The sequence below is a fragment of the Ovis aries genome, chromosome 16, assembly GCF_016772045.2.
Source record: "Ovis aries strain OAR_USU_Benz2616 breed Rambouillet chromosome 16, ARS-UI_Ramb_v3.0, whole genome shotgun sequence".
In the NCBI taxonomy this organism is placed as follows: Eukaryota; Metazoa; Chordata; class Mammalia; order Artiodactyla; family Bovidae; genus Ovis; species Ovis aries.
The window spans coordinates 59311808-59325724 of record NC_056069.1 but is presented as its reverse complement, the minus strand read 5'-3'; the positions used below and the strand labels follow the sequence as shown (position 1 = coordinate 59325724).

Sequence of the window (13917 nt, the reverse complement as noted above, 5' to 3'; positions counted from 1 at the left end):
TGCATTACAGGTAGATCCTTTACCTGCTGAGCCATTGGGAAGTCTAGGCTTAAAGTACCTAATATGAACTTTTACTCTATGTCTGTCTTCTTGAAGACCAAGGGCTGGAAATGAACCGATGATATCTTTCTGCTGTTAAAACCGAACAGCCAGGTGGGCAGCCGGCGGCTCTGTGTGACTCTGTGTAAGGAGAGAAGGCATCCTCGCGAATGGCTCCCTTTCCTGGATGCATGCTTTTCGGGGTGACCAGACCCAAGGACTCAGGGTGGGGTTTCAGGGAGAGGAAGGGAATGGGGAGAAGAGGAAGTGGAGGGGAAGAAATAGGAGAGAAGAGGTGGCAAGAGCAGTGAAGACAGAAAGGAGATGGACGTGGTGGGGGAGCTCTTTTCCTTTCATTCTTCCTCTTTTTTTAAAAAATAAAATCTGGGGGGAGGGTGTGTTTTTAAATATTTATGTATTTATTTGGCCTCACGGGGTTTTAGTTGCAAAACTCAGGATCTTTAGCTGCAGCATGTGGGAATCTAGTTCCCTGACCAAGGATAGAACCCAGGTCCCCTGCCTTGGGAGTGTGGAGTCTTAACCACCAGACCACCAGGGAAATCTCTCATTTTTCTACTACTGTGGTTGACACGTCAAGGAGGGGGTCACACCCATATGCTGAAACTCACACAGTCTAAAAACAAAAAGAGAACTATCTCGTTCTTGTCCTCTGCCCCTAGGTGCGGACTTCAAGGCAAACATCATCTGCAGAGGTGGGGAATGTGTCTTGATCTCTTAAAACACATGGCCAGGATTAAATGTGGTAAAGAAGTCTGAGTGTCATATGTAACAAGCCCTTGACAAAATCTTTTCTTTCACCGCAATATCCTTCAGTACACATAGCAGGAATTAACAGACTTTGTTAACAGTAATCTTAATATAAATAAAGTAAGTGCTGTGTGGGTGATGAAGACCCAAGCCCCTAAATCAGCAAAGTTGTGTCACAAATCCCCAAGGAATGCGACCAATGACATTCGCCCCATTAGCTCATCCAGGTACCTAGCTCTCAGGAAGCAGGTATTTTTTCAACAGTCAAGGATTAAATGGTTTTCAGAGACTCGATCAAAGGGCCTCTTGACTCCACTTCACAGAACCAATGGTGTGCCTGGTCTGAACCCACCAAAGATTGACTGGGTGGTAGTTGTTACTTGAGCCACAGGAACAGAAATCGCTGAGCTAAACTGAGTAGCTAGGAAGAGCCTAGAATTCCCAAAACCCAAATGATCTGCACAGGATGACTGACTACCTCCCAGTCCCCAACTGACTACCTCCCTACTCCCACCATGTCCAGCCTTTTTGCTGGTTTAGTCGCTAAGTCGTGTCCGACTCTTGCAAGCCCATGGACCGTAGCCCACCAGGTTCCTCTGTCCATGGGATTCTCCAGGCAAGAATACTGGAGTAAGTTTCCATTTCCTTCTCCACGGGGATCTTCCCATCCCAGGGATTGAACCCAGGTCTCCTGTATTGCAGGCAGATTCTTTACCAACTGATGTATGAGGGAAGCTGCCACCAAGTCCAGCAGACCCTATCAAAAAAAAAAAAAATCCACCCAGGGACTTCCCTGGCAGTCCAGTGGTTAGGACTCTGCACTTCCGCTGCTGGGGGCATGGGTTCAATCCTCAGTCAGGGAACTAACTCCAAAAGCCACATGGCATGGCCACCAAAAAAAAAAAAGGAAAGAAAAACCTACCCAATTCCCAGATTACCCACAAAATTGCACATTTAAGAAATCCAGAGGAGGATGAAGATAAAGGTAAGGATGAAGATAAAGGTAAGGATGAAGGAAAACCCATGATATCTCTTTTCAGAATTTTTGCATCACTGTTTTTAATAGATCATTTGCACCTATTGTTCATTGCTCTTAAGCCTTTGTCCAAAACAGATGAATATTTTAACCTAATATCTTTAGACTTATGCATTCACTGGTGGTGGCCTAAGTCCTGTTTTATTTCATTTTGGTGCCAGTGGCCTACAAATTTGCCTTTAAACATCTATTCTGAAGAAATTCCACTGCAAGAATACATCTCTATATTCGGGGAGATCCCCTTGTAATGGAGCTGACTTCTGTGACATGCTTAATAAAGAAATGCCAAATTAATGGTATTTCAGTGCCGTGTAATGTTATTTCCCAATACGAAAGGGAGATTAACAAGGTAAGAATACATTATTAGCCATTTTTAAATCTTCATGGTAAATTTAAAATATTAGATCCCTGGCCATATATGAATACACAGTTACCAAACGAGAACTAAAACTCCCAGGGTGAAACTTAACCAGCCTCTCCTAAACCAACCATCACTACAGGGGCCACTAGATAATGACCCACTTACTTCCTTGGATGTCTTAACTATCCCAGAAACATCAGAGCTCTTTTTTGGGAAGTGGAAATCTATTTCTGTTATTCATTAACACCTTTAAAGCATACATAAGCCAAAGAGAAAGCAGTGGGGAGTCACAAACACAAGATATGATTAAGGTCTCCAATGAAGGGCCAGTGGGTGCCCACTTTTTCCCTCAGTAGTGCCTGTCTACACACGCTCAGCTTTAAAATGGAGGATCTAAAATTCTAACGCAGATCAAACCAGGTCCCAAAGTCACGATGAAGTTGCTGTTGCTCAGTCGCTAAGTCATGTCCAACTCTTTGCAACCCCACAGACTACAGCACACCAAGCTCCCCTGTCCTTCATTATCTCCAAGAGTCTGCTCAAACTCGTATCCATTGAGTCAGTGATGCTATCTAACCATCTCAGCCGCTGCCACCCACTTCTCCTTTTGCCCTCAGTCTTTCCCAACTCCAGGGTCTCTTCCAATGAGTCAGCTGTTTGCATCAGGTGGCCAAAGTATTGAAGCAACAGCATCAGTCCTTCCAATGAATATTCATGATGAAGTTAATGAACAAATATAACCTTGATGCAGATGCTACAACAGGTCCAGAAAGAAGTTAAATCTGCTGTGTTTTTATTACTCTCTCTAAAATTTCTCCTTAAGCAGGTGGAACGTATTTTCAAGGTACATGAGGGGACTTGGGAGGGACTTTTCATTTTTAAGTAGAAACTTTAAAAGGTCTAGAAAGGTCTCCACAAGTCTGAAAAAAGGATGCTGGATACCCAAGCGTTCTGAGATTAACTTTCTTGGCAAAAAGAATGTCAAATATTCCACCCACTCTGTTATCAGTTGTAAAGGTAACAAAATAGAGATCACATAGAGTTTCAGTTCAGTTCAGTTGCTCAGTCATGACCGACTCTTTGTGACCCCATGGACGGCAGCACACCAGGCTTCCCTGTCCATCACCAACTTCTGGAGTTTGCTCAAACTCATGTCCATAGAGTCGGTGATACCATCCAACCATTTCATCCTCTACCGTCCCCTTCTCCTCCCACCTTCAATTTTTCCAGCATCGGGGTCTTTTCCAATGAGTCTGTTCTTCACATCAGGTGGCCAAAGTATTAGAGCTTCAGCATCAGTCCTTCCAATGAATATTCAGGACTGATTTCCTTTAGGACTGACTGGTTGGATATCCTTGCAGTTGAAGGGACTCTCAAGAGTCTTCTCCAACACCACAGTTCAAAAGCATCAATTCTTTGGTGCTTAGCTTTCTTTACAGTCCAACTCTCACATCCATATGAGAAAACCATAGCTTTGACTAGATGGACCTTTGTCAGCAAAGTAATGTCTCTGCTTTTTAAAATGCTGTCTAGGTTGGTCATAGCTTTTCTTCCCAGGAGCAAGAGTCTTTTAATTTCATGGCTGCAGCCACCATCTGCAGTGATTTTAGAGCCCAAGAAAATAAAGTCTGTCACTGTTTCCACTGTTTCCCATCTATCTGTCATGAAGTGATGGGACTGGATGACATGATCTTCGTTTTTTGAATGTTGAGTTTTAAGACAGCTTTTTCACTTTCATCAAGAGGCTCTTCAGTTCCTCTTCACTCTTTGCCACATAGACTTTAGTCTCATGAAAAGTCTCCTCGGTTAATAAACCTTTTTAATTGCCTAAATATTCAGCATACAGACACAGACAGACCTAGGTGTTTTCCCTAACAGCACAAGGGCATTAAAAAAAAAAAAGAATCCTACATTCATCCTCAAAAAAAGTTTGAAAATCTTTAGCATGGCTACAAAAAAAAAAAAAAAAGAGATTTATTTCATAGGTGGTTCTGGAATCAGCTTGGCTAACTGACAGTCACACCCCATGCAGTAAGGAACCCAAAGCCAGGTGTGACGCCCTAGCCTCCTGAGGGCTAGATGAACCTGGCCGAGCACCCATTCCATGCCCTTTCCAAGACTTCAGTAGACCCCCAGGGGACTGATGGGCTCAAGATCACCTCCAGCACTCAGCTTCTTCCTTGGGTGGGTGGCAGTCAGGACAAAGTGTACAACAAGGCCCTTGCTCAAATTCTACTTGTGAATTTAAGTAGCTTGGGAACATAGCAGACCCCTCAAAGCAAACGAGAAAAGACGGTTTCCAAATGAACCACAGGCATTCCCACTCTCAGACTCTCTGTTCACACCTCGCCTAGAGGATCTTTCCATGACTCTTCCACTGCACTTGACCCAACCCCTATCTCCAGACATCCCCAGCCTTCCTCCCGAGAGCTTCATTTATCCCCCATCCCCATCCACCCAGAGACTGAACTTGCTGTAAATGATTCTCCTGGGTTGTGAGGCTTTGCGCTCAGGTCTCATCTCTCACCTCCAGTGACTTAACAGGAATGTGTTTGTTTGGCCCAAACATGACAATTTCCTTCCTCAAACGGAATTCTGCCATTGATAAAACGTTGTTCATTGACTTTCCTGAAAAAGTACTATCATCAATTCTGTGATGGCACAAATAGGAGGATACATTAAAGAACCTTGAAAATCATGACTTTAAGAAACTCAAGCAAAATGGTCAAACCGTGAACAAAGATGGAAGAGTAGTTTCCTGCTGTAAAATGACTCATTGAGCATTACAAACATGAAAGATACCTAACCCCAGACACACAAGAACTGCATATAATCAAAGTCTGCTGTTGAGACAGGGAGGGGCATAGCCTCTAAAAGAATGACATAGCCATCGAGGATATACCATGAGCTAGTTAGAACCAACGAGATTCAAGATGGAGGAGGAGTCGACTTCCACTAGACTTTAAGCTCACCGTAAAACCTCAGCAAGCTAAACAACACACTCACAGGTACCATGACAGTTCCTAGACCAAACATTAAAGTCAACAAGTGGGTGGTGGCCCAGTTCCTGGAAATCCCCACCCCTTCCTCAAAACAGGTGGAATATTCCCCCCTCTAATTAGCTGATGAATTACCAACCCTATAAAAACTGACAGGGGACTCCATACTCTGATGCTGTTCTTGCCAAGATGGCCCACACTGTCTACGGAGAGCATTTTTCCCTGAATAGACCTTCTTTCACTTTACTATGGCTTCCCTGCTGGCTCAGAGGTTAAAGTGTCTGCCTGCAATGCGGGAGACCTGGGTTCGATCCCTGGGTCAGGAAGATCCCCTGGAGAAGGAAATGGCAACCCACTCTAGTACTCTTGCCTGGAGAATCCCATGAACAGAGGAGCCTGGTGGGGTATACAGTCCACGGGGTCACAAAGAGTCGGACACGACTGAGCGACGTCACTATCTGTCTATGGCTTGCTCTTGAATTCTTTACTGCAGAGGCCAAGAACCCCTACTCAGCAGCTGTCACACAGACTCACGTGAGACCTGGGACATGATCACCCTCTCCAGCCCCACTTTCTTTCCTGCAGCACTGTGACAAGGAAGATACAGTTGACTTTATTTTCTGACGTTCTGCGGCGCTAGTTCTATAAAGGAGGCACCACAGGGCTGACAGTCTTCTCCACTTACAAACTTCACTGGAAAGGGATTGTAACCTAAGTGGAGGGGAAGGACTTCAAGCTGCGAGCTCTTTACCCAGCTCCTGGGCTTCCCTGGTGGCTCAGATGGTAAAAATCTGCCTGCAGTGTAGGAGACCTGGGTTCCATCCCTGGTTCAGGAAGAGCCCACGGAGGAGGGCATGGGAACTTACTCCAGTATTCTTGTCTGGAGAATCCCATGGATAGAGGAGCTTGATGGGCTACAGCCCAAGAAGTCACAAAGAGTCGGCCATGACTGAGTGTGTGTTTCTCGGCCAGCTCAACCTCTTTGCTCCAAGACTGTTGCTCACCTAACCTGTCTCTCTGCTGCCATTGCTGCATTTGCCTGGAATATCTCTGCTACCTGCGTGGCTAGCTGTTTGCCACCTTAGGTTCACTTGGAAAGGGTGTGCAAGCGCACTGCCACAAGCCATCTTCAGCAGCATCAGTCCATCCTCAAGAGCGGCAGCGAACATGGATCAATGCGGGCAGGCTGCCCACATGCCAGGAGCTCCCAGTCACAAGCTCGTCAGCAGACAGGACTCAGAGCAGCTGTTTCCGTTCTTCAGCCACTAAGTCGTGTCTGACTCTGTGACCCCAGGGGACTGCAGCACACCAGAATTCCCTGTCCTTCACTATCTCCTGGAGTTTGCTCAAACTCATGTCCATTGAGTAGGTGATGCCATGTAACCATCTCATCCTCTGAGGACGCCAATTTGAGGCTTTGCCCCACACTGATTTCCCTGTGTTATTCATGCCGCCATAACCATGTGCATTTTGTGCTGATTTGGTTTTCATTGTAACTTGTTTAGGATTTTCAGCAGTTTGGCATGCGTGTCTTCCCAATGAGATGGTTAAACCTTTTTGAGAATGAAGACCTGTACTTTCAGTTTTTTTTACATCCCCCATGCTGCCTTGTAAAGTACAGCATCTGTGACAGGCATTTAACAAAGGATGTCTGGTACCCCACCACCAAAGCCAGCCCATGGGAAAACTGGGACAAAGGCAAAATTATTCTTTAGCTCGTTCCTTCCTTCCACCCCTTCACCCCTTCTCCCTTCCCGTCCTCCCACCAGAGCCAAGAGCTCCCACGTAAACCATTATAGCACTTACTTAGGCCAAAGTGGGGTAGATCTCGATCTAGTGGGGCCTGAGGATTATGCAGATTGGGGGCCTCACATTAATAAAAGAGTTGAAAATAAAGTGTTAGTCACTCAGTCATGTCCAACTCTTTGTGACCCCATGAACTGTGTAGCCTGCCCTACAGGATCCTCCGTCCATGGGATTTTCCAGGTAAGAATACTGGAATGAGTAGTCATGCCCTTCTTCAGAAGATCTTCCCGATCCAGGGATCAAACTCGTGTCTCCCACACTGGAGACAGATTATTTACCATCTGAACCGCCAGGTTTAAGCAAATTGGGGGTCCCACATTAAGAAAGAGAGTTAGAAACACAAAATTAGGCATTAAAGCAAATATTTAGGTAGAAAGAAAAAATAAAATATAGCAAATTACAACTTTCTTAAGGCTGGTAGCACAAAAGTGAGGCAATAAATAATAGAATATTTGTATTAAATTCCTAGAAAACTCTTATGTCAAAATAGATATATACAGAAATATAGATAGATAGTTTTGGCTGAAAACTCTTTGATCTCCTTACAACTTTGCAATGTCATCTATAGAGTGAATACAAAGATAATTTAGACCTTCCTTCAGCAGGATTGAGTGAGATTTGTCTTTTATGATGGAGAGATGGTATGCTCACAACATGCAAGTTCCCCAGACAGGTGTATTGGTGATTTACAGTTTACAGATTTGGGTCCTACAAACACAAGGATTTTGATCAAATCTATTTTGCACAACTTCTTTCCTAAAGGAAGAAAATGTATAGTGTGTTTCTAATTGTATTATTACATTATCAAGAGCAGTCATGACAGAACAGAATTTCCACTTTTCAATAGACAGTGATGGGAACCCAGTGCTCTACTTCGGACATATCTGGTGATTAAGTTTTCTGTAGGCTAGCTTCTGGCTCATCCATTTCAAACCAAGTGTCTCCTCCATAGAGCCCCTCTTTCCATGAAGGGCACCACAGGACACTTTTACATTGAACATGACCTCAGCCTTGAACCTCTAGGCCACGAGTGTGGCCAAGTGGACACAGCAGGGGGAATGCTTAGCAGAGACATGGAGCAAAATATACGTGTGCTAGCACTTTGCTATATCCCCGCATTTAGGTAATAAAGATGACTCAATATCTGCCTTGTTCTCTGGAATTCTCTCTCTGGAGACTGTCAGCCACCATGAAAGCAGTCAACTGCCCTGAGATCACCTTGCTGTGAGGAAGCCTATTCGTAGAGACCAACCACATGGAGCCGTGTCTCAGACCAGTCTAGTCTGATATGAGACACAGGAAGAGAAAGAGAGAGATGCCTGTCCCGTCCTCACTCCTCCAGCCGCCAAATGAAAATCACCCAGCTGAGCCCATTCCTGGCTTCCTGACCCACAAAAACTAGACAAGATAGTACAGTAACTGGTACTATTTTAAGCTAGTAAGTTTGGGGTGACCTCAAGAGCAGCAATGACAATCAGCATAACCTCCAACTTTCCAGAGCTTCCACACTCATCTGAAAGGAAACACTCTAATATTGCTGCTCAGTGTCCATCTAAACATTGTTTGCTGTAAAATAGGGATGTCAAATCTAGGTCAAGGTTCCTCCTGGCCCAGCTGGTCCTTATATGAATGGCAGCAGCCACCTTTCTCCCAAGTCGTCTCCTGAGTCCCCAGCACAGCCCCTGACACTTGACCCTCTTTAGGGAGGGTTGTCGGAGTCTTCCTCTGGGCTAAGCCTTGCTTTGCTTTTTTGTAATGAGCAATAACGTGGACACTTCAGGACACCAGTGGATCACAAATCCTTTTATTCTTCACCCTGAATAAACTAAACAATGATCAGAGGTGACCCACCGAGCTTTCAGCCACCCAAGAGTAAGATTCTTTATTTTTTCTCAAGTCCAAGCAGCCCAAGGAAGTCCATGACCACTCCCTCGGTGATGGGTGCGAGGTGGGTGAGGGTGGGTTGTCCACATCCCACATCCTATTGGCCCAACCAGGAGGCTGCTTCAAGAAAGAAAATTCTGACTATTCACAGTATCTCTCCTGGGGCGGAAATGTTGGCCCATGGGAACCCAATCATAATTCTACTACCCATCTGGGGTAGGAACAATGACAGGCTTTCACTACAAGGGCTTATTAAAATAGCATGACGTCTGGCAGGCGGAAATGTTGTCAGGAATCTGAAAAGCATTCCACGTTTGCTCTCCCTTCCTCAATATGTGTGACCCACCTCCTGTAAGACAGGCCCACGTCACTTATCCGCATTACTCAAAACCAGTAAGCAGTGGTCACAATCTGCACATCTCATCTGGTCCCCAAAGAAACAGGGAGAATAATCATTAATTATGTAGTGAGTGTTAGGGGAACTTCAAAATCCTCAAAGAAAACTTGAGAAAAGCATCTGCAAGAAACCATGTAATACATATTGTTGCTCAGTCATGTCCGACTTTTGAGACCCCATGGACTGCAGCACGCCGGGCTTCCCTGTCCTTCACCATCTCCCAGAGCTTGCTCAAACTCATGTCCTCTGAGTCGATGATGCCATCCAATCATCATGTTGCAGGAAGGGGAAAGAAAAGGAGGGAGGGGAAGAGAGGGATGAAGGAAGGAAGAGAAAAGCATGAAGAAATGAAGAAAGCGAGGGAGGGAAGGAAAAACGGAGGCTGAAAAGAAGGTATGTGCCCATGTGCTCAGCCACATTGCGACACTCTGGACCGTAGCCCACCAGGCTCCTGTGTCCATAAGGGTTTTCAGGCAAGAATACTGGAGTGGGTTGCCGTTTTCTCCTCCAGGGGATCTTCCTGACTCGGGGATCGAGCCCGCATCTCCTGCATTGCAGGCAGATTCTTCACCACTGAGCCATCAGGGAAGCCTGGCAGAAAAGAAAGGCAACTCATACTCCCCAGAGCCCTTCCACAGGCCTGCAAACAAAGTAGGTACTTTAATAAGCGTTTTTTAATCGAACCAAACTGCTCAAGTATCCTCTAATTTCATCTTTACTCCCCCAGCCTCAAGCATGAGTTAAATCGCAAAGAAAGCATTCATTCAGATTTCAACCAACAAACAACCCGTGGGACCTGGCAATGGAGTGGGCCTGGCCCTGAGGGTGGGGTCACACAGATCCAAGCAACATCTTGAATGCTAAACTCCTCCTAGGAGCCTCAGCCAATAGCTTGGGAAACCAAAATACCCCTGGGAGGCAATTTACTCTGGCGTTGGAGCTCTCGGTTTTTACTCATAAACAAAGTAAGGAGTGAGCAGTTGTTCCACCCTTTTTGGTCTATTTGCTATAAGTAAGGCTACAAAGAGTGAAGCCAAATGCAAACAGCAGAGGGGTATAAATAAACAGCCACAGTGCTCAGTGCCAGGAAAGAGCTCAGCGTGATGAAAGGAGAAAATGTAACAGGTAAACTTCCTCCTGACATTTCTCACGCAGCGGGAACCAGTTCCTCGAAATAACCGTATTCATAGCAGCCTTTCTCTAATGCTTTACTGACCTTGGACAAAGGAGAAGACCAGCATCCTTGACCGGCCCCAGGGAATTGAGAGCTCCATAGAGGTCACATTTCCCAGCTGTGACAATTTATTATGTCTCAGTCTCCATTTGCTTCTATTTTTCCTAAATAATGTAACCACAGAAATCCACACTGAAACTGAGCAGGTTCTTTGTACCCTTCTGGGTACAAAAGCCCCTCCATGTCCCTCATCTCTTGTTTGTAGAAAAAGCTTTGGTCTCCTAGGCCTTCCGAGTTCCAAAGAACAGGCTTAATCAGTTACTAATTAGGGAACAGAGGGAATGCAGAAACAAAGGAAAAGCAGTCAAGCAAGAAAAGTAATGATAGCTTTAAAAGAGTCCTGTTCCTCCTCAAGGGATACGTATAACCATCTGAGCACATCGTTGCAGAAACTAAGAGCCCCCCACCCACAGGCGGAGGATGGTGACTGCATGCTGGCTACAAGCACTAGACACCAGACTAGTTGGAATCAGACAGCGGATGACTAAGATATCCTAAACATCACCATGTTACTCCACCACCAACCAATCAGAAGAAAGTCCATGAGCTGCAGCCTTCATCCCAACACTGCCTTTAAAAACTCTCCCCTGAAAGCCATCAGTGTGTGTGTGTGTGTGTGTGTGTGTGTGCATTTTACTTAACCATATAACTTAAATATAAACTGACAGCTTATATTTAAATAGCTTTCCAAGTGGCACTAGTGGTAAAGAACCCATCTGCCAGTGCAGTAGACATAAGAAAGAAAGGGAAAGTGAAAGTCGCGTCTGACTCTTTGCGACCTCACAGACTATACACTCCATGAAATGCTCCAGGCCAGAGTACTGGAGTGAGTAGCCTTCCCCTTCTCAAGGGGATCTTCCCAACCCAGGGATCTAACCCAGGTCTCCTGCATTGCAGGTGGATTCTTTACCAACTTGGCTATGAGGGAATAGGGGTTCAGTCCCTGGGTCAGGAAGATCCCCTGAAGAAGGAAATAGCACCCCACTCCAGTATTCTTGCCTGGAGAATCCCACGGACTGCGGAGCCTGGTGGACTACAGTCCATAGGATCGCAAAAAGTCGGACACAACTGAAGCAACTTAGCACATATATATATATTGCATTAGCAGCCTACATTTTTCAATCTTAAAGTGAGCATAATTAATAAAACATAAAAGAGTATGGCTTTAGACTAAGAGCCATAGTTTTATATCCCTACAGAGATAAAACTTGATAAACTTATGTAAGATTATAGAATATACGAAGTTTAAATTAAGATATGCAAAAATATCATTGGTTTATTGGCATTAGCAGTTGCAATGCCATCTGTCATTTCAGGGTCTCTATTTTCCTGGACAGAAAATGGGTTAGAGTCACTAAAAAGATTAAATGAACTAACGGGTATTTGTCTTAATGAAATGCAACAGATATTTTGGAAATTCCAAATATTTATGGCATATAAGTTACATGAAAATAAGAGCAATAATATGAGTCTATCATGGCAAGATGCTCACAAAAATAAAACAGTTTGTAAAAGGTAAATATCTACAGGGGGGAGGAAACTGTTGAAGTATCATACACATACACTATATGTATTTGTATGCATGCTCAGCCACTCAGCCGTATCTGACTCTGCGACCCCATAGACTGCAGCCCGCCAGGCTCCTCTGTACATGGGATTCTCCAGGCAAGAATACTAGAGTAGGTTGCCATGCCCTCCTCCAGGGGATCTTACCCACCCAAGGATCAAATCTGCGTCTCTTGCATCTCCTGCATTGGCAGGTGGGTTCTTTACCACTGAGCCACCTCGGAAGCCACATAAACTGTACACATTGCTCTTAATTAAATCAGTATTAAATTTATGTTTATTAAATGACAGGATGCACATTTTATTGATTAGCATACTATATTCCTATAGTAATATAGCTATAGCAGTATTAGTAAAAGTCATTCAATAGTGTCAACTCTTTGCCACCCTATGGACTATAGCCTGCCAGGCTCCCCTGTACATGGAGGCAAGAATACTGAAGTGGGTAGCCATTCCCTTCTCCGGGGGATTTTCCCCACCCAGGGATGAAAACCACCTCTCCTGCATTGCAGGCAGATTCTTTACCATCTGAGCCACCAGGGAAGCCCAACATAGCTATAGCTAGTGTAAATGAAAAAATGTATACTGTAACCACAGAAATCCATATTGAAACTGATCGCGACCCTCTGAGGCCCTCCTGGGTACAAAAACCCCTCCCTGTGCCCTGTTTCTTGTTTGCAGAAAAGGCTTTATAGTCTCCTAGACGTTCCCTGAGTTCCAAAGAGCAGGAATCCCTTTTGAAGACAAAGGCAAAAACAAGTAGGTGAATTTTTTTTTCATCCTATAAATCTCATTTAAGAGAGCAAAGCCAAATGGAGTGAAACCTGATTTAAACGCGCAGAATTCCTTTCCAGCCCCCTCTCCCCTGCCCTGCACTGAGGGGAAATTACAAGACATCAGGAAACCACCCAACAGGGCTTCCTTGCACACCGTCCGGCTCCCTCTCTCCAAGGGAACTAAACATTTGCTTTTGTCCAAACCCAAGGGCTAACGAGAGCTAGTAACAGCCAACAAACTTCACACAAAAGCGGCCTCCGCCACGCCTGGATATATCTGATGCTCGCTCTGGGTCAATGGGTTGCTTGGGTCCACGGGCGGCCTTTCCGCAGCAAGTTGGTGATAAAATGAGAAAGGCGGTCCCTGAACCTGCGCTTCTGCTCTTTACGCGCGCTCTGCTGGACATGATCGACCACCACCACCTCCTGAGGGAAACAAGCAAAACTCAGAGACCAGCAACTCTAGCCCCACAAGCTCATGAAAGCGTCTTCAGGCCACCCGGCCTGAATGTGAAGCAGGGAATTGAGCCCGCCCGCGCGCCCCTTCCCCGTGACCGCGTGGACTCCAGGGAGTCCCCAGCATCCAGCATCTCCGAGGTCGCGCATGCGCCGTGGCGGGGGCGGGGCGGGGGCGTGGGAGCCGCGCGGAGGGACTGTGCACAGTACCAGCTTGTCCATGGCGCTGCGTTTCGGTGCTCCGGGGAGGACACGCCACGGGTGGGGGCCCAGCCGACTGGTGCTGGGCTCTGTTGCCCACCCCTCCCACCGCTGTCCCCAGCTCGCGCCGTTCCTAGGCGTCTGCTCCGGTTGCTTCTTGCTAGGCTAGGCTGGTTGTTTGTGGCTCACGTGGTTGCCATGGCGACGAGCTTTGCTCCGCCTGGACTAAGGGCCCTCCTCCCGTCCCCGGTGCTCCTCGGGAAGTCGAAGGAGCGCTCTTCTTGCAGCGCTCTCGCCACCGGTCCCAGCAGAGAAGAAATTCAGAGTTTTCGGCTTCCGAGCCCCAGATGCCGCGTTTTGGCTGCTTTCCATCAAGTTTCTGTTGGCTCTCATC

The 13917-nt window shown here is 46.0% G+C and overlaps 1 protein-coding gene across 1 annotated transcript in view; it reads right to left on the bottom strand.

The window, feature by feature from the left end:
- DNAH5 (dynein axonemal heavy chain 5) overlaps window positions 1–13703 on the bottom strand; it is a 313711-nt gene extending 300008 nt beyond the window's left edge. Inside the window, exon 1 of the mRNA XM_060400272.1 lies at window positions 13533–13703. Coding sequence (XP_060256255.1) covers window positions 13533–13544 — 12 coding nt within the window. The 5' untranslated portion in view covers window positions 13545–13703. The remainder of the gene's footprint in view (window positions 1–13532) is intronic.
- Between the last annotated feature and the right edge of the window lie 214 nt (window positions 13704–13917).